Genomic DNA, 19142 nt, shown 5'->3' on the forward strand with positions numbered 1-19142 from the left:
GATCGTCGAGTATCCCGAGATGGCTACGTTGACCTCGCCGGCGACCCGTTCCTAGAGAACTCCCGCACGCGCCCGAAAATCAAACTCACAGACGTCTTCAGAGGCAAAGGAGCACAGCACGGAAGAAAATGGGACCACTTGCGGACCGCAGATCCCGTCATCGTCTCGAAGCATCGAGCAGCGACACAAGGCCCGCCCGCCGCATGGCGAGACTTCCTTCAATCCTCGACATATGGGCACATGGAGGGCGAGGAGTCGGAAGTGGTGGACGTATCAGTGCTGGATAAGTTGCAGCCTGACTTCAACAAGCGCTATGACGAAACGATGCATCGAGACGTGGAGAGTAAGACCTCAAGGAGGAAACAGTCCAAGACCATCTGGAAGAGGCTGTGGTCCATGGTATTACGACACTACCTGATCCCTCTCACCTTCCGACTCACGGTCATGGTTACATCGATTATTGCTCTTGCGATTGCAGCTCGTATTTATAAGGTAGAGAATGCCAAGAGCGGATCGAGTCCTGAACGCGCACAAAGCATTGTGGCCATTGCAGTCGATACGGTCGCACTGCCTTACATCGGCTACATGCTCTGGGACGAGTACACAGGCAAGCCTCTGGGTCTTCGCCCGGCTGTGCAGAAGATCTCCCTAATTCTGCTGGACCTCTTCTTTATCATATTCAAATCCGCCAGTACGTCCCTGGCGTTTGAATCTCTGGTTTTCCATAATGTGGACGCAGGCCCGGCGAGGCACCTGTCAAAGGCACTGGCATCCTTCCAGCTGGTAGGGCTGCTGGCGTGGACCATGAACTTCGTGGTCAATATTTTCCGTACGGTACAACGACTTGGCGGAGGTGAGGATGAAAGCTCTCACGATCACATGTAGCTGGACAAGCCGCCTTGGGCTCTCTTGGTTGGGTATACCCGGTGTATTAAAAGCCTGTACTATAGCTGGAGTGCGGATGCTCTTTATGGCTCTTCTTTGTTAATGATTATTACTTCAATACATGTGTTATGTCACACCAGTGGATGTTGGGCTTCTCTTTCTTTAAGTGGGAAAAATTTGCCGTCTTACTGACTTTTAATATCTTGGCTACAGTGGAGAGGCGAGAGAACATGAGTGGAAAATCTAATGCATTTCTTTTTTGGCCCAAGCGTGCCGTACATACATACCAGCAGCCCCTAGACCTCTCTGCAACTGCTGGCACTGGTTCCTTGGGTCTTGGACGAGCGGCTTTGTCCGGTGCCGTCCGCAGACCAGGACAACGTTGCAAGGTTACGGCAGTGTATCTCTTCAACTTCAGACGGACGTGGCGTGGGGCATTCAACAACAATAAGCAGCAGGCCATTGAGACATGTTCATGACTTGACATGATTGGACGCAGCAGACTAAAAATTACAGCCATCATCTTGAATATTACGTGTGGTATCTGGAAAGGGATGTCAATACATCTTGTCCACGTGATGCATGATTATGCATGTAAGAGCCAACCTGGCATGCCATCGCAACCTCAGGCTGAAGATGCCGGCGATGCTCGAGCAACCTGGGGAAAGTGATACGGAGTAAAGCTGAAAATGCCCGGAGGATACATTTAACTTGATCGATCTCACCCCCTGGCAACTAGGTAGGCAGCCCATGGGCGCCTAATTAAGCACACGGCACCGCAAAGCACGCCTTGCCTTTCCCAGAGTGCATCACTTGAGGCTGATGGGCGGTCAGAGGCGGCAAAACCGCGAGCTAGACTAATTCAGGTATGCCCCACAAGTCCCCCGACCGGCCCATGGATTGAAGGTCCCACGCCCAGGACATCCACCAGTGCGACTTCAGTGTCAGTGGCCCGTCTTCAGTTCCTCCACCACCGGACGCCTCCATACGCCGTACAAGCACTCACGCACCCAAAGCAGCATCCGTCCACTGACTGCCTCCGGCTGCCTGCCTGCCTGCCTCTGCCTGATTGAACGCGCTGACCTGTTCTGGTCCAGGCTGCGACTTCCTTCTTTTCTGCTTCCATCTTCTTCCTGCCCTTTCAGAATATCTTCGTCCTCACTTCCCTCCTGCCCGCTCTGACTCAGACAAAGGGCGCCGCGTTCCTGTCCTGCCCACGCAGCTCCTCCAACTTCGTAAGGCAGCCAGCTCTCTCCTACCTCGCTCCTCTCCCTCCATCCCTCCATCACGTCCCAAACCCTTGCGACCAACAGCCCTCAACCGCGCCCGCCTCTGCTTCCACTCCTGATGCGAAAGAGGTCGACCCTGGTGCCGCCACCCTTTCTGACCACGTCCATCATCACGTCCTGATTCTTCGGCACCTTTCTGGCAACCGCGGGACCGGAGACACTACGTCCATTCATTGACCCATCCACCGAACCTTACGTCGAGATTTTTTTTAACAGTTTCTATTTCTACAGAGCAGCACCCCGCTCCCCGCGAAACCTCCTGTCGACTACCTCCCGTCGGCCAACATCTTATCCCCACCATCAACGGCCACGACGGCCTCGCCACACTCTTCTGCCGAACAAGATACACGACGACTACGAATACGATTCGAGACCCTCGGGTGTTGACAGTAGAGAAGATGGCGCCCACAGTTCAGCAGATGCCTCCGGTTCCCAACAGGGAGGACATCGGAGCAACGTGAGTCGACTTTTGCAGCCTTGCGACGCCTCTGGCTTCGCTGCTAGCCGACACCCCGCGCTGACTTTTTGCAGATGGAAATATCTCGAGGCCGGCATCCAGCGTATCATGCTTGATCTCGAGCGCGGTATTGACATGCAGATCGTGAGTCCCCTCGCTGCCCCGCGCCTTCCCTCCCTCTGCGGGCTTGCCGCCGCTTGATGCAAGATTGCTGACGTCTCCTTCGTGCCGCAGTACATGGGAGTATACACGTAGGTAGCGCTGACCGATTGTTGCTGAACCCCTCTGACCCAGTTGCAGTGCCGTCCACAACTTTTGTACATCTCAGAAGGCCGTTGGGCTCTCAGTGCCTCAAGGAAGTATTGGTTCTGGCAATCACAGAGGAGGTAAGCCAGCAGCCAAGATTCGCATGCAAGAGCGTGCCCGTGCTGACCACTGGGAATGAACAGCCCACCTCCTTGGCGAGGAACTTTACAACAAGCTCATCGAATACCTCAAGTCCCACCTCGAAGGACTCGTCCAGCAATCCAAGACACACACCGACGAGGCTCTCCTGACATTCTACATCAAAGAATGGAACAGATACACGGTCGCCGCCAAATACATCCACCACCTGTTCCGGTATCTGAACCGACACTGGGTCAAGCGTGAAATGGACGAGGGCAAGAAAAACATTTACGACGTCTACACGCTCCACTTGGTCCAATGGCGTAGGGTGCTGTTCGAAGACGTATCTGGGAAGGTCATGGAGGCGGTGTTGAAGCTCGTCGAGAAGCAACGCAATGGCGAGACGATCGAGTACGGCCAGATCAAGCAAGTCGTTGATTCCTTCGTGTCCCTTGGCCTCGATGACTCCGATCCCACCAAGTCGACCCTCGACGTCTACCGCTTCCACTTCGAGAAACCGTTCTTAGAACATACGAAGACCTACTACCAGAATGAGTCTAAGCAGTTCGTGGCCGAGAATAGCGTGGTGGAATACATGAAGAAGGCTGCTGCTCGTTTACAGGAGGAGGAGGAGCGCGTCAAGATGTATCTGCACGCTGATATCATCAATCCCCTCCGCAAGACCTGCAACCAAGCTCTTATTGCGGACCACTCCCAGCTCTTGCGAGACGAATTCCAGGTCCTTCTCGACAACGACAGAGAAGAAGATATGGCCAGGATGTACAACCTTCTGTCGAGAATTCCCGAAGGTTTGGATCCTCTCCGCCAGAGATTCGAGACTCATGTCCGTAAGGCCGGCCTGGGAGCAGTACAGAAGGTGGCATCGGATGCGGAGAAGCTGGAGCCCAAGGTCTACGTCGATGCGCTATTGGAGATTCATTCTCAGTACTCGGGCTTGGTAACGCGAGCTTTCGAAGCCGAGGCAGAGTTTACGAGATCCCTTGACAACGCCTGCCGCGAATTCATCAACAGAAACGAGGTCTGCAAGTCGGGCTCCAACAAGTCTCCTGAGCTGTTGGCCAAGTACACGGATGTCCTGCTTCGCAAGAGCAGCACCGGAATCGAGGAGGGCGAGCTTGAGAACACTCTTACGCAGATCATGACCGTTTTCAAGTACATCGAGGACAAGGACGTCTTCCAAAAGTTCTACTCCCGCATGCTGGCTCGCAGATTGGTCCACAGTAACTCCTCGTCGGACGATGCAGAGACAAGCATGATCAGTAAGCTTAAAGAGGCGTGCGGTTTTGAATACACGAACAAGCTCCAGAGAATGTTCCAGGACATGCAGACCTCCAAGGATTTGAACGTCAGCTTCAAGGAGCATGTTGCGGGTCTTGGCATTACCAAGAACGCTCTGGACTCCCAGTACTCGATCCTGGGTACCGGTTTCTGGCCGTTGACAGCACCAAACACCAGCTTTACTCCACCCGCTGAGATCAATGAGGACTGTGAGCGATTCGCTCGCTTCTACAAGAATAGGCACGAGGGTCGCAAGTTGACGTGGCTCTGGCAGTTGTGCAAGGGTGAGCTGAAGGCAGGGTACTGCAAGAACAGCAAAACGCCCTACACCTTCCAGGTATCGGTGTATCAGATGGCGATCTTGCTCATGTTCAACGACAAGGACAAACACACCTACGAGGATATCGCCGGTGTGACCCTGCTGAGCTCTGAGGTCCTGGACCAGGCTCTGGCTATCCTGCTCAAGGCCAAGGTTCTCATCATCTCCCCCGATGGCAAGCCCGAGGCAGGCAAGAGCTTCAGGCTCAACTACGACTTCAAGAGCAAAAAGATCAGAGTGAACTTGAACCTCGGAGGAGCCAAGGAAGCTAAGCAGGAGGAAGTGGAGACCAACAAGACGATCGAGGAGGACCGCAAGCTGTTGTTGCAGGTACGTATCTGGCGAATCCGACTCACTTTTTGACATATGCTAACAAGCCACACAGTCTGCCATCGTTCGTATCATGAAGGCGAGAAAGAAGATGAAGCACACGCAGCTCGTCAGCGAAACTATCAACCAGATTCGGTCGCGTTTCGTGCCAAAGGTTTCGGATATCAAGAAGTGCATAGAGATTCTCCTCGACAAGGAGTACTTGGAACGGCTCGAGGATGACGAGCTTGGATACTTGGCGTAATTGGGGTCGGGCTTTTCCTCTCGAGAAGAGGAAATACCCTCTTGCCTCTCTCGATTGTCTATGTATTACAACACTCTCAAAACTGCATACACACAACCCCATCTTTGCCAGGCACTCGATTTGCGTTATACGGGCACACTCAGGTGTGTGCAGGCTCCCCAGCGACAGGAACGAGGAATACTTCACGAAGGGGGCTGTTTTCTTCGGGTTAGGGGCGACCGGCAGGTGGGCAGGGTTAGATAGCCGCATGCGGATTCCTCATATTGACTGTTAAAACATGCCACAGACAATGACCACGGTGACGCCTGAGGTGAGCGATTCCACCCGATTAGTATTGACTGCGGCACTGCAGCACTACGGAGAGAGGCAGCCATAGAGTAGTAGACGCCTGGGATGTGTAGGTCCGCGGGGACGTCTAAGCATAAGTGTCAAATCATTCAAAGCCATGACATCCATCGCGGCCACACCGGCGATATTGCCAGGAAATAGAACCTCCAACCCTGCCCTCTAGTCACCGGCCTCACCGTCAGCATCCTGGCGCTTGTTGTGCAAAGCTAGCCGCCACCGCGACACCTTTGCACATCAGCCGTCATTGCTTTCCCGGGCATTGTTAAAAGATTACTGGGTGCAAGACTGGTTTCTGGTAGCACTCCGCCTTACCCTCACCTAACAACGCAAGAAAAGTTAAATTGGCCCTAGACATGCTTGAGCAGGTAGATTTCGAGATTTCCAGGCACTCGGCAACGCTCTGTTGCCACATCACCTCATTTCCACCGACATTTCAGCTACTTGTGACTTTGCATATAGTTTGAGTAGGGTTCCCACTGTAGTCAGTCGCCTTCGCGAGTCTTCTTACGGATTATCGAACAGCGAAGGGCCGTAGAGTGGATAGATGGGCCATGATCTCCCCACAGCTCGGCCTCCGACGTACGCCGCATGGTCTATTTCCAATACGACGTGTCAAAGCCTACGGTACGTTGTAATGTCTAATTTCCCTCTATGGGGGTGAACTTGGACCTTGGTTTAGAGACGGCTGCGCTGGACAACTGTACGTGTAGTTGCAATAAGTTGGCGAAAGGGGCCAACCATGCTAGAGCACCACTCCTTGACATACACACACAATCAGCCCCTTGGTAAGTGCGGCAGAATACTTCAACATTTTGAAATTCAGGGCGGTGGCTGACCGTTCCTGTTCCAGCAGTACAGCAGTACAGCAGCAGGCATAACACAGCACAAGTGGCATCAACTACCAAAACTGTTGGTAATAAAACATTCGTTTCATTCTTTTACAGGGCTACCAGCTCGTATCCTAAAAATGTACCCAAAATATCATTAGACACATAGACTGCAATCTCGATTATCTCAGTCACTGTCCAATCGGGCTATGACCCAATTCTTTTTGTCCACAATCTCAAAGTTGGCCATGCTAGCACGTATATCAGACCGTGGGATATTAGCTCTGCCATAGTTTCATTTGGTGACGTCTTAACTCTTGGAGGTTCTCTGGATACAATGCTCCTGACATGAGCAGTGTCAATAGATATCATACAGGAAACCTGAAGGGCTCCTCAGTGAACGCAGGTGGACACAAAGAAGACCGGGTTGTCCTAGGTAAGTATGGGGAGACTTGGTATACACATCTCATACTGTTAACGACCGGTGAGATTAGCAGCTCACTGCAACACGATGGGATATATTTGTGCTGAATCACCCGCGAGACATAATTCAGTTTGCTACAAAACAGCTGACATTTGTTTGGTGGATAATTTACACAGAATAAAAATGCCGAGATTCCTAGCTCGTAAATGTGCTCATCAGGCCCCGGAATGAGACATATCAACTAGACTCGAGCAATGTCATGCCCCTAAACTGTGTGAGACCTCGCGAAGTATTCATAGTTTGAACCCTCCCACCAGCAAGCTGGTATACACTCCTTCGGTGTCGTATTTGGCCTTGATGGTCTTTAGCCGTTGCAGATTTGCGGCGTTGTACGTGTTGAACACATCCTGCCCGTTTCCCGCGTTGTTGAGATACAGAAAAGGAACCAGCTTGTCTCCCAACTTGGCGCTCATCTCTGAGTTGACGTCCGCAATGAGCGTCTCAATGGCGCCAGTGTCATTCTTGAGCGACCAAGAAAAGGTTTACTCACACATAAAGTACGGCCCTGCATCGCTGTCAATCCCCATAGGATCGCCAGCCGGATCAGCCCCCCGGTTCGTCTCGATGAAGGACCGCGAGATAGGGTTCATAGCAAGCGTGGAGATGAACCCTTTGATCGCTGGGCCGCGTTCCTGGGCAAGCTGGAAAAATACGTCGTGCGCGGTGTACAAGGCATCGAGGTTCGACAACATGGTGAAGCCGTGGAATCGGAAGTTCTGGCCGTGCACCTGGTCGAAGCCCTGGTCGGCCTCGGCTGACCAGTTAGCCAGAGTGCGGGTTGCAAAAGTGCTGGTCTTCGGGATGGCCTGCGGGGGGAGGAATTGTTGCAGTGCGGAGGGAGAGGTTTCGTTGTTGTCGTTGTAGAACAGCGTCGCCGAATATGTGATGTTAGGCTCCGCGGCTGGGACGTAGGAGATGGTCGGGAGGACAAAAGCTCGTTGGTCCTGCACTCCATTCCGGGAGAAGTCGTACAAGTCGGCAAGGAAGGAGTCACGCTGGCCGGATCCGTAAGCCACATTGCCCACGGCCACCTTCTCAATCTCGTATGTCTTGAGATCGAACCTGGTGACAATGGCGAAGTTGTTGCCGCCTCCGCGAAGTGCCCAGAAGAGATCAGAGTATTCGTTCGTCGCGGTGGCGTAGACGATAGACCCGCTGGATAGAACAGCCTATGTCCGCTTAGTCTTCTTTCTTATCATACAATCCTGGGGAGAGAGAGATTCTTACCTCATAGCCCAAAACACTCCCTGACGCCCATCCATACTGGTTGCCCAAGAAGGACATCCCTCCTCCTAACATGAATCCGGGAACCCCGACGACGCCGATGCGACTACCCACAACTGCCAAACCTTCTGGGGACAGGTAGTTGTATATGTCTGCCCAACTATGACCGGACGCCACCGAGATCGACTTGCGGTCGTCGGCTAGTTGAAGACCCGTTAGGTTTGTGGTGGCCAACAAGATTCCGTTTGAATCAATGTTCGCAGCTCCTGGTATGGGCATCCACCCGCCTCCGCGCACCGCAAATTGGACCCCAGATTGTGCCAGTATTTGCACTGCAGTTGCCATACTTTGCGGGCTGTCGGGTGTGAAGATGCAGGCCGGGCCGAGCCACTCTTCCGCACTGAAATATCCTGACTAAAGCGTCAGTGTCCATCACTTTCTCCGTTCTGATACTACTATCTTAGTGAACATATCAACTTCAAAGGAAGAAGGTGTTTGAAGGACCTGGGATCGGGTCTATGATATTATCCATCTTCGGCGAAGGCATTGCTGTAAGAGTCATCATATAACAACATACCTTCATTGATAGAAGAGTAACCGGTATTGTTAGGAAGCAGAGTGAGTTGGGGAAAACCCTGCACGAAAGAAACGCAGACTTCCGTGACAGTACGATTCGATGAACACCCGGCGAGATTCGTGAGCATCGACACAGCCAACATGAGTTGACTGCGGCGTGGTTGGCGCCCGAGCATCTTGCAAAGAACAGAGACTGAACTAGAAAAGGAGTACAGAGGAGAGGGAAGAGGCTATCAAGAGATATACTTCAGCGTAAGTCAAGTTATTTTCAGCAGAGATAACTTAGTCGCCACAAAGGAAAACAGCAAGATGTTGAACATGTCGAGGACGAGCAGAATTTATCTACTAGACCGCTTCTTCGGCACTGTCGTTAGCGCACTCCTAATTCTATATACGACGTATTTAATAGTATACATAAAGACAAGTTCGTCAGATTATAGAGTAAGGCATCTGCATTATCAATGGGGAATACGTCGTATTCGCTAATACACCGAGCTAGAGGTTCGAGATGGCAGAGCACAGACGTGCAGATCATCTGGGTGTAAGTGGACGGCAAATGCTTCGCCACGCGGGAATTACAGATAGGGGGCGAATCTAGGGCTAATCTGCCTTATACATGCGATGTATATTACAGCATATGTCTTTGTGTGTCTTTGAGTGACCTTGTTGACATGTTCTGTCCAAATGATGTTGTCGCAAAGCTCTCCGGACTGGGCGCAGCGGATACAATCAACCTCAGACTTGGTCTTCAGCACATACGACCATACCCACTGGAAAACTCGGGATCCCGTCCGCTCTCCCATAGATAAGCCAGTGAGGGCTGGATTAGTAGTTGGGTCGGTGACGACCAGCGAATACCCGGTGTTGTATGTATGTTTTTGGTGTTGACGTCCTTTTTGCCCCGCTGCAAGAGGAGTGTGTGGATGTGGGCTCCCGTAGCATCGAGCTTTTATGACTTCCTACCGCTGTTATCTAGCATAGCTCCGCGTTGACAGCAGTTGGCGGCTTCTGTTTTAGCTAAAGCAACATATCATACGTTTGTCTGAATTTTCATTTGAAGTTAGGCGTTCAGGGTTGTTGTGTAACGGTCTCCTGGGGAGAAACCCGGAGGTGATTGCTATGACACCTTCACACATCTAGTCATCTGCAGCTTGTGATTTTTGATTCTGAAAATCGCACTACGGCTTCTGAGACCGCATTCTTTCTGTGATAGTCTCTTACAATTCATCCCATTGTCTCCCCGTATTATCGTCTTGACCATGGCCATCTCCCAGTGTGTATCGGAAGAGCTCAGTCAGCTTCACCACCCTCGATGACTGTAGAATCAACGATTGTCCCAACTCGCTTGCCCTTATATGTCAAGACAACCTGTGACTCGCCGGCTCCATCTTTGGGGTGGCGCATAGTGACATCGACTCCCCTTAGGCCTTCCTCCTCAGCTCGTTGATTCCAGAGCATCTGCCGAATAATGCCGTCCTCGGAGCACGAGATGAATCCCATAGGCCATCGGCTTCGTCCAAGACCTTCGCGTACCCCTTTGCTTGCTGTCTTCGTGCTTACAAGGAAAGCAATGACTCCTTCGCCACGCCAACCAACTGGGGCACCAATAAAGGCCCCTTCCAACTCTCGGGTGACCGCAGGAGTTACCTTCTGAACCCCTCCTTTGCACTGAAAGATGAGCTTCAAGCTGGTTCTTCGTGACGGTAGTTTCCAATGTCCGAGCAGATCGACACCATAGTCTGAGACGCCACCCACTCTCATAGCTTGAATTCCATATTGAGAGAGAATCGACGACACAGTGTATTCGTAATGAGTTCCAACATAGATGGTAGATGCCGTGTCAAGCCCAGTTCGATCCGCATAGTCTAGGAAAGACGCAAGGTCATGGTGCTTTGCTGTTGATGCGTCGGGAACCGGCAAGTCCTGCCCTTTTTTCCCCTTCTGTCTCAGTGATGTTCGTGTCGAGAGTTGACGTGGTTGACCGGCATGGGGAAGAAGTCGCAGAGGACGAAACCATTTCCTGTCTAGTGAGCGTCGCAGAGCATACATGCTCCTGGGATATGGCAAAGTTGGTTTCGGCAAAAGCGTCCTGGCATGTTCCGGCGCAAAAAGCCCATCACTTATTGAAGAAACATGGTCTGGGACGATGAGTTGAAGTTGAGGTCCGGTGGGTACGTACCGAACACGCTTTTCTGCTGCTCCATTCGATATTGATCTGGCCCGTGCGCCACACGCGGAATGCCTGCCGCTGCCAGCCGTCATACGAGCCGTCTGCGGCACTTCAACCAAACTGAGATCAATGTCAACAACAGCCACTAGACGACCGGCAACATGGGTGACAGACTCACTCAACTGCAAGACGCTGTGGATCAGGTAAGAGATAGTCCCTCCTTCTTGCCATGCGACACCGTGATCGCTGACACATCCTTTAGCTTGCCCAGCAATTCGTCGCAAGCTTCCACTTCGTCCACCGACGCCACGACCTAGAACTTCTTGGCCCCAACGACAAGATACGCGATGTCAAGCAGGAACCGGATCAGAAGGAGGGTACGATAACCGCTGCAGATGTTCATCGGTAGCCTTTGAGCATATTGACTGACAGCGCGCAGTGGACCCTCTTCCCGCGGACGAATTCAAGGAAGGCCTAGCTGAGCTGTCACGCGACTTGATTATAACGGAACAACAAATCGAAGTTCTCATTTCCAGTCTACCAGGCTTGGATAGCAGCGAGGTTGATCAGGAGCGATACATACAGGAGTTGGAAGACGAGCTCAAGGTTGCCGAGGCACAGAGACAGGACGCAATTAAGGAGAAGGACCAAATCCTCGGCAAGCTCGACGAGGTCATCAGAAGCATTCGCAGACCTTGAGCGTCGGCGGGTGACACATTTACCTGAGGGAAATTGGGAGCGGCGTTTGGACGGCTTTTTCTTTTGGCGTTGAGCAAGGAAAAGAATTGGGGGTATGCTACCAACATCTATGAAACCATTGATACCCATTACGTCAGGGGTTCTACATCTCTAATAATCCCCGTTACCCATTGTGCTTGATCACGACACAACTCTGTATCAGTGCCTGGGCCTTCTATAATCTTAGACGTTCTTTGACTTGAAGAATTGAGGGAATGCCTCTCGCAGCTCTCTAAGGTGTCGGATCTGGTGCTTGGATGCCTGCGTCCTCGGCACGGGCAGTCCCTCCTCCACCAGGTGCGCCACATTCCAGCCGTACTCTGTGGCCTTTTGACAGTTCAAGTACGAGTCGTCTACAATTGAACGTCAGCTCGAGGTCTGCTGCATCATGATGCGAATACACTTACCAACAAAGTAGCAGTCCTCCATCTTTTCTACACCAGCCTCCTTCATGGCTCTGAGGTACATCTCCTTGGCAGGCTTGCAGACCAACGGCTGAGCTCCGTAATCGCAAAAGGTCAGTCCATCAAAGAGGTCGTCGATCCGGAGTAGTTTAACAACACGCTTAGCGTGATTGACATAGGCGTTGGTAAGAAGCCACATGGTGCATTTGCTCTTGTCGACGTCCTCAAGCAACTCGCGCAATTCAGGGTTGTACTGCAGAATGTCCTCAAGGGGAAGGGCGTCGTCGACCTTTGAGTTGTACTCCAGAGGATCGATTTGATGGTGTCTCACCAAGCCTTCAATAGCTAGGCCATAGTTCGTATAATATTCCTTGTGCAGTTTCACTGCGTCCTCCCAGGAGAGTGACAAATGCTTTGCGAAGTATTCGTCGATGAGTTGCGCCATATGGTCCTGTACCCTTGAGCCTGGAAAGTGTCAGGTTGCGAGATTACATCTCAATGGTCTCATAAGCTTACTCCGCGGGTATAAACAGTTATCAATATCACTGATACCTGTTAGCGGTGGCTCGAAAAGACGCAGATAATGTCAACCTACAAGAACAGCACCGGCTTCGGAGCTGAGACTCCATTGGGTTGGATACTGGGATCCATGGCTACTAGCCTAGAGGTGTGTGAATGGCGTAGGCTATGTCGAAAGACTGGGTTAAGAACCGGGGCAAACTTGGGATGCTCAATTATTCGTGTTGATATGAGTGGTCGCGGTAGTTGTTGAGAATAAGACCTTAAGGATGGAATTGGGGAACGGAAGGTTCTCGATAGGCGTGGGAGTCTGGCTGGCATGAAGGACACAAGACCAGGCAGTTGGAATCTCAGTGGCACTCTTTTATTTGTCGAAGTTGCAATCTCAATGGTTCAATTATGACAAACGCAAGCTGAGGGTCTGGCTTTGCATAATACACGGCGTAGAGAGCTGAATAGTGTCCTGTGGTCGAGTCACGTCGGCGAGAAGGCATGCATGCTACGTTGCTACTTCTGAGGCAATTACTGAGGTAGGACGGATAGCAGCGGGCGGTTTGCAGGGGGGTAGCTCCCGGCTGGATGGGTGCTGCAGCAGCCAAAAAACAAAAAATGACGGCAACGGGTGGAAAAGCTCCGATGGCTGGAGAGTGCACAGGCCGGAAACAGCCCGCTTAAGTGCATCCCTGCTAGGAAATTACTGTATCCATTCTTCCAAACTTGCGCTAGGTCGCCTTGATCCCGGGAATCAAGGACCACCACGCACACAACCCAGCTGACTCGGTTTTTCTCTCTGCATCATTTGATCCACCAGCAAACAAACAAGAAAAACCCGACTCTTTTTCGATTTTGTTCCACAGAAGAGCAGAATCTCTTTCATTTCTTCCTGTATTCTGTACTCATCAGCCTGTGTAGGGTTTTACCGTCTAGTTTTTCTGCTGTTCGCTCGCATTCCTTTCTTTCCTTGCTGTCTGTGGCTTTTTCTTGCTTGAACGTCGACCTTTCGCGCGGAGAAGACCTCTGCGCTGCTTGCTCGTCGCCATGGCTCAAGGCCAGCTTGCGACGCTGCCGCCGATGGCCTCACACGCCTCTGCCCCAAATCTCTCGAAAGATGAACTTTATCAGTTACAGCAGTGCGAGAGGATCATTCAGTTTCGCGATGCCATTCTTGCCGGCGCCCATCCTAGCATCAAGGTGCCAGCCAATTTGGCGAAACAAACACCTGCTTTTGCAAACGCGTTTCCGTCCAACCCTTCCACGCCGGCAAAAGACTCGGCTGCAGTCGGTCAGCCCGACCAGTCTGGGGGCTTTCAGTTGGTTGCAAACACGCAAAACGCGTCTCTTCCGGGTTTGGGAAACCTGCCCCCGACTAACGCGAATCTGCCCCAAAGACCATATGGCTCCGGCATTACTGAGATCAATCCTATTTTCCTCGAGAAATCTGATGACCTGATCAAAGCCGAGATCCAGCTCCAGAGGCAGCGCCTTGAGCGAGCATTGCGGGACGAGGTCGATCAACGACGGGCGGCTGTGAAGGCTTCGGCTCAGGCAGAGCCACTCGCCGATATCGATCTCTCCGATGTCCTCTCCAAAGCTCTCACTCTTGTCCAAGCTACCACAACCATGCCTGCCAATGCTATGCTGGCTGCTAACACTTCAGCTGCAAGTGATTCATTTGATGAGAACTCGTACTACTCCTCCCAACACAACTCGCCCGACTCTTCCCTCCTCAGTTCCCGCGCAGGCAACGAGCCTGACGCTGCCACGCAAGCAAACAAGGCGTCTGCGCCTTCACAACCCTTCGACTTCCAGACTCAGGTTCAAACCAGTCCAACCTCGGGCCTGCCTTCCTCGCTTTCCCATGCGTCTGCTACTCATCAGCCACAGGGCCAAGCTTCGACGTTCACTCCATCCCACACACGAGCTGCCCCGAGTGCAGTCGATATCGCACAATATGACCGAGAACCGTCGGTAGGCACGACGCAAAGAACAGAAGGGGGAGATAACACAGGTTCAATTTCAGGAGGTGGGAGCGGAAATGCCAGTCGATCTGAGGAGTCAGGCGTCATAGACCTTGACAACAGTGCTGATAGGTCTGTTCCAGTAGCAGGACGCCAGCAACTGAGAGACTCTTTGCTTGATCGTCAGCCTTCGCCACTTATTCAAGTCCGGGCTCACAACATATCTCCCATCGCCCCACAGCCCGCACACATTTCGTCTCTAGCCATTGCTCGGGTTCCAGCAGTAGATGCGCAAGACGTGAGTATCCCTCAAGGGACCACGGCGCAAGTCAGGGCTTTGCGCAATGAGCCCAATACTATTTCTAGTCCTGATAGTTCGCCACAAGGAGGACGGAATGTTGAGAAGCGAAAGGGCAAGAAAAAGAACAAGTTGAACAAGAAGGCGGCCCGGCAAGCGCAGGAGGCCGAGCCTTACATCAAGCCTGAACCCCGGTCACCCTCTCCCATGAACGCGCCTTCGTTTATTCGACCCCCCAAGCGCCAGAGAAGACAGGGAGAGGAGGAGCCTCGATATGCCCAGTCAGAGCGCCAATTTTCTCGCTCCTACAGGGACGAAGCCGCAGCTCCAGCTTACGAGAACCAAGAGTATCGCCGACCTGTCAGCCAAGCCGCAGTTGCTGCTGAATACGGGTACGGAAGAGAGTACGTGGAGGATGCCCGCGTCCCTAGTGGCGCAGAGTATGTACGGCGAGTACAGTCGCCTGGCGTATACGCCGTCCATACTGCGCCGAGTGAGATTTACGCAACTTCTCCAGCTAGTGTCGATCGCTACGGTAGGGAACCTACACGATACTACCGAGACGGCTACGAGGTCACGCGTATGAGTACTCGCCCCGTGGCTGAGCGTGGAAGATCTCGTTCCCCAGCCATGAGGGAGAGAGGATCACCACTTATGGGACCCCCGAAGGGGCCGCCTGCCAGAGTCGTAGTAGATCCCGCTAGCGGCCGTAGATACTACGAACCCGCCAGCGTCATTCGTCAGTCGGCCGCGCCGCAACAACCAGAGATTATTTACGAGAGAGCACCGATCCGAGCCGAGTCCAGACGGCCTGGGCCGGATCCGCGTGACGATGACGTCCTTTACCAGAGAACCTCACCCATGTACGCGGCACCACGCCGTGTGGTCACCCAGCCAGAGTATGGAACGTCAGATGCTCACCGTATATATCGCCAGCGGGAATACTCATCGAGACCGATGCCGCCACCAGGAGAGGAGTATGTTCAGATAAGGGGCGGAACGGAGCGGCGCATTGTGGAGGGGTTGCCACAGGAGTACATGATGCGTGCGACGACGGTGCGTCCGGCCGAGACGGTACGATACGAACTTCCTCGGGAGTATGGGAGAGTGCAGAGCGTGAGACCAGAGCAGCTGCCTGTTCGGGACTACGGCGGTGCGCCCATACACCCGGAAAGTCGACGGGAGGTGATTCCGCCCATTCCTCGTTCGTACAGCGTACGGCCGGCAGCTGAGTCCCACGTTGTGCGGAGAGAGTATAGTGTCAGGCCGCTGGATCAGCCGTACTACGGTCAGCCGGTCCCCGCCCGGGGTGAACCGGAGGTATCGTATATTGAGCGGCCGAGAGTGGCCGCCCCGGAAGTATACTACACCGAGGAGGGGCCCCGTCAGGTGTATCGGTGAGAAGCTTTATGAGGAACGGCAGTCACATGGCTGGCTATCGAACAGTAAAAGTAAATTTGAAACGGAATATTCCATTGGGCGCGGAAACAAGCGTGAAGGAAGGGACGGGGTGGAATTTGGGATGGGCTTTTCGGCAGCAGCCGTGGTGGGACACGTTTAAGACTACACGAATACTGTCCTGTAGTTTGGATCATGGGGAGCGTTGTACAAGTCAACGAGCGAATCAACATAATAGCGTGAGCCTAGCAAAGGCTGGATTGAAAATAAATGTTGCCTAAACTTGGTTACGGTGTGATGGTGAGACGAACGGTACAGAAAGGGGGAATCTTATTGCACACCCCCGCCCCGCCCACTGCCACATCCCTCTGTGGCTAAGGCAGGCGCGCTGCCAGGTGCCAGCCTTTTCAGTTGCGCCTGCCTGCCTAGTTGTTCCATAGTTGCGCCTGCCCACCTGGCTCGCTGCCGTACTGGCCCTACCTGCCGTACTGGCCCTACCTGCCGTACTGGCCCTACCTGCCGTACTGGCCCTACCTGCCGTACTGGCCCTACCTGCCGTACTGGCCCTACCTGCCGTACTGGCCCTACCTGCCGTACTGGCCCTACCTGCCTACCTGCCGTACTGGCCCTACCTGCCGTACTGGCCCTACCTGCCGTACTGGCCCTACCTGCCGTACTGGCCCTACCTGCCGTACTGGCCCTACTGACCCTCCTCACTGGGCGCGCCTGCTAAGTAAGGCTAGTACTGCTAGTAAGCTGGGCGGGTAGGCGCAACTGGCAGGGCAGGATAACTAGCTACTATGGCAGTAGGTAGGCAGGCGTAACTGGGTACTGGGCAGGCGCGGCCAAAAGTCAGTAGGCGGAGAGGTGGGCAATTGTCACCAACTGGCAACGCGCCTGCCTTAGCCACAGAGGGATGTGGTAGTGGGCGGGGCGGGGGTGTGCAATAAGAGTCCCCTACAGAAAGTTGCCGAGGCCGCGGTTGCATCCTTGGTTCTTGTCAAGTTGCCAGATGGCCTTGAAGCTTGCCACATATGCCGCGCACAACATAGTTTTGGCGCCTCAAGAGAGAGAAGGGGCCGGGATCGCTCCTCGACGCCGACCGCTGAGGGAGTCTGGAGTCGTTTGGGGTTTCGGAATATGCAGTGGCTTTACTTACGTACGCACGCTGGGCGCTTGCTTGTTCAGGGGTGAGGGAAGGAGGAGAAGGGAGCAGGGAAAGTGGGCAGCAGCCGGGCACGTCCAGTAGCTTTGGTTTACATTCTCTCCCTCTAATGAAGTCATTGTGTGAGCAGTCCATCGTTTTCTGGAGACTCTTTTCTGTGGTCCTTGCAGATCTCGCTTCAGACGGGGGGGATGTGTGTCGGTGGGCGCTCAACTCAACTGGGATACGAAGAGAAGGGAGGGGTAGACGTTGCTGGGTTTAAAAAGAAAGCCAAGTGAACGTGGTTATACGGGCCAGATTGAAACAAGTCAGAGAAAAGACAGACTTCACAACTCATGGTCTCTTCTCCTCAAAACGACGAACTTACAATTGAACGCAGACTTGACTTCCGCAGGCTGCTGGCAATCCCGCTTGTCGCGCAAAAGCAGACAGGCAGAGTTGACCACACGAGTTGACTTTTAGATATTAGATGTTGCCAGCTAGGGACAGAGTGCGAGAGTCGCTATCAACTGTGCGCCTTTCTGATCAGTTGCAAAAGGTTGAGAGTGTACAGGCTCCGGCGGGTCCGGCCAAACACACATAGCCCTTGCATCAAGGTGCAATATAACATTATTCTGATCCGCTCGCCTCGTCCGGAGAAGAAAGTTCAACAGTCAATGTCACTGCAAGGACGTACCCAGTCAGCCCATTTGCTTGTTGTTGCGTTGTGTTGGTCCGAGTGCCCTTGTGTGGAAGACCAGTTCGAGGTTGAAACGTTCATTCGGGGATCATCGATCTACGTCCTTCTGCTGCTGGTGGGATGTAGGCTGTAGCAAATAGCTGAATCACCATGAGCCGGATTCGCATTGCCCACTACGGTCGGAAGAGCGCTACCAACCTCTCTGCTGGCGGTCGCCTGTAAATGCCGGATCTTGAGCGTCTTGTTCGTCCGTTTCTGGTGCTGGGAGACCGATGGGCGTGCGTAAGGACGCAAACCGCCCTTCCGTAGGTCGATTCGCCGGTGGGTCGCCGTCGCAGCAAGCCGGGGCTGGGGCGCGGCCACTTTTTCCATGGTTGCAGATCAATCAACCAGACACCACTGCCAGCGCCTGTTTTTGTTTCTAGGCGAGGACGGCGTCGACGGCATCTCCCCTGTCTCGGACATGTTTTTCAAGGGCGAGCTCAAGATAGGGCCAGGTAGCCCAGGCTGGAGGGCCCGCGAGGGAAGCCCTAATTCACAATCCCCATGGTGTTTGCGTGACATGTGTCAGCCGTCCTCTCGGGGCCGTACAACCGCCGTATGCGTGCGCAGTGAACATTGTCTCGAAGTCTCCGAGTCGCTGTTGGAACCAACATTCCGACGAGCGTCGCGAGCCTAGAAGGGGAGCGGCCAGTAGCCCAGTGCCACCGCCGGTACATGCCCAGATTACCCAATGCCGGCGCACCGCAGCAGCCCTATCAGCTAGGTAGGAGGACTGCAGCAAACCCCGAAGGCGCCGGTGACTGGCTACCTAGATCATGGTCACGGCCACGGTCCGCGGGTGAATGGTGCGGTGGGATTCGGGACGCTCTCACTAGAGGCTCGAGCTCCCCACGCCACGTCCGCACCTTGAGACGTAAAGGCGTGGACGGAAGAGTTGGCCAAAGGGTTCAGGGATGTTGGTTGACTTCAGGGCAAAAGGCGAAAGTTCAGTCGAAGCTCCAACATGTCGGGGGATGACCTTTTGGGAAGTATGATGATTCTCGTGTGCCTTTGGCCGATCTTTTTCGTTCAATGGGACAGACACACACACCAAGTAAGAAATGCGCGGTGGCTATTGGAGTGCTGCAAAGCAGCCCAACGG

The 19142-nt window shown here is 53.4% G+C and overlaps 6 protein-coding genes across 6 annotated transcripts; 3 read left to right on the plus strand and 3 right to left on the minus strand.

Moving 5' to 3' along the window:
• Window positions 1-2572: 2572 nt before the first annotated feature.
• On the plus strand, window positions 2573-5210 carry CUL1 (Cullin-1; the record flags this gene model as incomplete). The annotated part of the gene is made up of 6 exons (XM_036636678.1): window positions 2573-2631; window positions 2706-2775; window positions 2866-2882; window positions 2932-3017; window positions 3081-4966; window positions 5022-5210. 6 exons carry the CDS (start codon window positions 2573-2575, stop codon window positions 5208-5210), a joined length of 2307 nt encoding a protein of 768 aa, XP_036498622.1.
• A 2141-nt stretch (window positions 5211-7351) lies between these two features.
• sol5-9 (Bifunctional solanapyrone synthase) lies at window positions 7352-8676 on the minus strand (the record flags this gene model as incomplete). Its single annotated transcript, XM_036636679.1, has 3 exons — window positions 7352-8038; window positions 8097-8507; window positions 8671-8676. 3 exons carry the CDS (start codon window positions 8674-8676, stop codon window positions 7352-7354), a joined length of 1104 nt encoding a protein of 367 aa, XP_036497611.1.
• A 2324-nt stretch (window positions 8677-11000) lies between these two features.
• Window positions 11001-11538, plus strand: srb-7 (Mediator of RNA polymerase II transcription subunit 21; the record flags this gene model as incomplete). Its single annotated transcript, XM_036636680.1, has 3 exons — window positions 11001-11042; window positions 11102-11216; window positions 11279-11538. The coding sequence occupies 3 exons, from the start codon at window positions 11001-11003 to the stop codon at window positions 11536-11538; spliced, it is 417 nt and encodes a 138-aa protein (XP_036497610.1).
• A 222-nt stretch (window positions 11539-11760) lies between these two features.
• Window positions 11761-12632, minus strand: CGCS363_v004832 (Uncharacterized protein; the record flags this gene model as incomplete). The annotated part of the gene is made up of 4 exons (XM_036636681.1): window positions 11761-11930; window positions 11985-12446; window positions 12498-12526; window positions 12577-12632. The coding sequence occupies 4 exons, from the start codon at window positions 12630-12632 to the stop codon at window positions 11761-11763; spliced, it is 717 nt and encodes a 238-aa protein (XP_036497609.1).
• A 906-nt stretch (window positions 12633-13538) lies between these two features.
• CGCS363_v004833 (uncharacterized protein) lies at window positions 13539-16157 on the plus strand (the record flags this gene model as incomplete). Its single annotated transcript, XM_036636682.1, has 1 exon — window positions 13539-16157. One exon carries the CDS (start codon window positions 13539-13541, stop codon window positions 16155-16157), a length of 2619 nt encoding a protein of 872 aa, XP_036497608.1.
• Window positions 16158-18075: 1918 nt separating this feature from the next.
• On the minus strand, window positions 18076-18370 carry CGCS363_v004834 (uncharacterized protein; the record flags this gene model as incomplete). Its single annotated transcript, XM_036636683.1, has 2 exons — window positions 18076-18138; window positions 18197-18370. The coding sequence occupies 2 exons, from the start codon at window positions 18368-18370 to the stop codon at window positions 18076-18078; spliced, it is 237 nt and encodes a 78-aa protein (XP_036497615.1).
• Between the last annotated feature and the right edge of the window lie 772 nt (window positions 18371-19142).

This window comes from Colletotrichum siamense, assembly GCF_013390195.1.
Source record: "Colletotrichum siamense strain Cg363 chromosome Unknown KSG_Cg363_contig03, whole genome shotgun sequence".
NCBI classification, from domain to species: Eukaryota; Fungi; Ascomycota; class Sordariomycetes; order Glomerellales; family Glomerellaceae; genus Colletotrichum; species Colletotrichum siamense.